The sequence below is a fragment of the Echinops telfairi genome, unplaced genomic scaffold (genome assembly GCF_000313985.2).
Source record: "Echinops telfairi isolate 266 unplaced genomic scaffold, ASM31398v2 ScPeMD7_7424;HRSCAF=8462, whole genome shotgun sequence".
In the NCBI taxonomy this organism is placed as follows: domain Eukaryota; kingdom Metazoa; phylum Chordata; class Mammalia; order Afrosoricida; family Tenrecidae; genus Echinops; species Echinops telfairi.
In genome coordinates this window covers 62,463,271-62,466,203 of record NW_022111324.1, presented here as the reverse complement: position 1 = coordinate 62,466,203, position 2,933 = coordinate 62,463,271, and the positions used below count along the sequence as shown (strand labels likewise).

Sequence of the window (2,933 nt, the reverse complement as noted above, 5' to 3'; positions counted from 1 at the left end):
CTTTCCCCGCAGGGCCTTGCTCGTGCGTCCCGCAGGCCGGGACGCAACACTAATCATATATCTTAAATAAGAAATAGGAGTCTGACATGACAATCATTTCTTAAATAAGAAGTAGAAAATGATATGACATGACTGCTATCTAACATAAAAGTCTCCACAAAGTGATACATCTTGTTTCCAAGGTGTTTTGTGTGATACACAGGTGTACTTTTTACCAAGAGGAAATGTTTGCCCCTGAACATGTCCTGATCTACAAGGATAGAATATCTAAAGTGTTTGCCAAGTTAAAACAGAATTAAGACTTTAATAGACTGAGATGAACTTTCAGGATTCTCTGAACTCTTAAGCAACCATATATCTTATTTTCCTTTTTGAAAATATTTGTCAGAAATTTGGGTCAGGGAAAATAGTAAATATTTGGAAAGTGTGAAACTCTCATAAAACTAAAATAAGCTGGTGAATTTATTCCAAAGCATTTGGTACCACAATCCTACTATCATGTCTAAGGTGGTACACAGGGTTTGAGCTCATCTGCTGTGGCGGTTAGATTTCATGTCAACTTGAACCTGCGTGAAAGTGATTCAAATTTTATGGAATTAGCCAAAATGATTTGTGATGGACCATTATCATACTTGCCTGCACTGAATTATTGTAAGTTGTTTAAAATTATAGTTGTAGGCATACTTCAAAGATATTTCAAGTTAGGTTCCTGACCACGGCAATATGGAGAACATCACAAAGAAAGATCTCACAATAATTCTTACATTATACTGTAGACTATTAAGTTTGTAATAGCATTATGAAAAGGTTTGCTATATTGACAGAGTTACCCATCTGTAACCCAGAGACCCAAAGTGCGTACATAGTGTTGAAAAAAGTGGCACTGATAGATGTGCTTGATGCAAGGGGTCCCGAGTCTTCAGGAGCTGAAAAGTGCAATAGCGAGCACAACAACACAAGGGACGCTGTACAACAGAACATAGTCGGAAATATGAAGGAGCTTCAAGAAATTCAGGGAAAAAATTGAATTAAAATATATTGGAAGTTTTCTCAAGAACTCTTAAAACACCCTTGTGTAACTATAAAAGAGAGTGCTAAGAGATACTGTAAGAAAACAAAAGACATTAAGAAGCGAAACATGAACTTTAGAAAAATTTAGATACTTTCATATGGTAAAACAATACAGTTCTCAGAATTTTAAATTAACTGAAGCAAATACTATAGATGAAGGAATGTCTTAAGCAGTATATTTTGAAGTCTACCGTTGTTTTTCAAACTAAGAGTCTAAGCAGAAAGAGCAACAGAGTAGGTCAAGAGGTAGATAATTGATTTCTGAAATTAGAGTGGGATTTCAAAGTTCTAAACAAAGAAGAATTGAAGTTTCTTTCATAGAATAAAACATAAATGCTCAATTGCTCTGCTACTGTATCATGCTACAAACTCAAGTGACAAACAATCCACCTGGAGAGGATTAGGAGGGCAGGGCCAGTGCAGGGAAAACCTTACCTGCAACGTAGTCACCAAATCCAATGGTTGTTAACGTGATGACCACAAAGTAAATGGCATCCAGGGCACTCCAACCTTCTATGTGCTTGAATATGATGGCAGGCAAAGCAACAAACAGCACACAGCCAAACAGGATGAATATGATTGTTGAGATGATACGAATCTTGGTCTGACTAACATTCCACTTCTAGAGAGAGAGAGAGATTCATTGATTATTGGTGTGTCTACAGAGCTAACCTATAAACCAAGATCACCAAATTAGCAAGTGAGTTTATTTACTTTTAATTTATTCCCCTTTTACTTAACATTTAAATATCTTTACTGAACAACAAAAAAAGGATACATGATTTTCTCAAAACAATTCATGACTATAATGGTACAACACTACCCACAATAGCCTTAAAATATGTAAAATACCTTAAAAAGTAAACTACATTTGCTCTGAGAATATGCTTGTCGGCTTATATAACCATAATCAGTTTACTTGAACTGCTTTTGAAAGACTTCTGTTCTACAGGCATGCAATGAACTGTGGGCCAAACAATCTTGGAATATTTGAAATAGGTAAAAATGAACCAAAGACTCAGTATTGGCCATTAATAGTTGATAAACTTGCACATCTCATGAAGACTATCATTCTATGATCTTTTTATATCAACTGAGTTGATTAGAAGTACAACATTAACAGATTGAAGCCCCACAATTTGATTCCCATATGAGCCAAATATATTTTCTCTGTGTTTTATGGCCTTAAATTGCACAGCCAACAAAGTGAGCTATATGTTACATAGGCAATGATATATCTTGAGCAGCCCTAACCTGCAGCTCTCATCAGATTATTCATCATCCCCTACCTCCTTTACTAATCAGGACTCTCCATGATATGAAGCATGAGGTGAAGTTTGAATGTATTTCAAACTCTATCTTTGAGCTTAAGTGTCTCAAGGTAGTGCAAATGGTTCATGTGATAGGATCCTAATCTACAGACAAGAAGTTCAATTCCAACTAGAGGCACTGCAGAAGAAAAGCCTGGTGATCTACTTCTGAAAAACCAGACATTGAAAGCCCTATGGTGCACAGGTCTCTTCCGGCACAAATAGGTTCACTTGTGTTGGAATCCATTTGAAGCTGTTGCCATTGTTTCTTTGAGTCAATTCTGGCTTGTCACAGTGACACTAGGTGACAAAGTAGATGTATTAGTCTAGGTACTTTGGAGAAACAAATCCACAGCAACTCATGTATAAGAGAGAGTTTTAAGTAAAGAAAATGTGCATCACGAAAACATCCCAACCCAATGCTGCCCAAGCCCACAAGTCCAACATTAACCCATCAACCAACACCAGTCCACAAAGTCCTCCACCTCACAAAACAGAGGCAATGATGCCTACTGCAGGAGGAAAGCTGAGTCAGTGAACGAACAAGCATCT

The 2,933-nt window shown here is 36.9% G+C and overlaps 1 protein-coding gene across 2 annotated transcripts in view; it reads right to left on the bottom strand.

The window, feature by feature from the left end:
* Positions 1 to 2,933, bottom strand: part of KCNK2 (potassium two pore domain channel subfamily K member 2) — a 247,703-nt gene that overhangs the window by 52,356 nt on the left and 192,414 nt on the right. For both annotated transcript variants that reach the window (XM_004699895.4, XM_045298085.1), the window contains exon 5: positions 1,507 to 1,693. In XM_004699895.4, the coding sequence (XP_004699952.1) occupies positions 1,507 to 1,693 (187 nt within the window). The remainder of the gene's footprint in view (positions 1 to 1,506; positions 1,694 to 2,933) is intronic.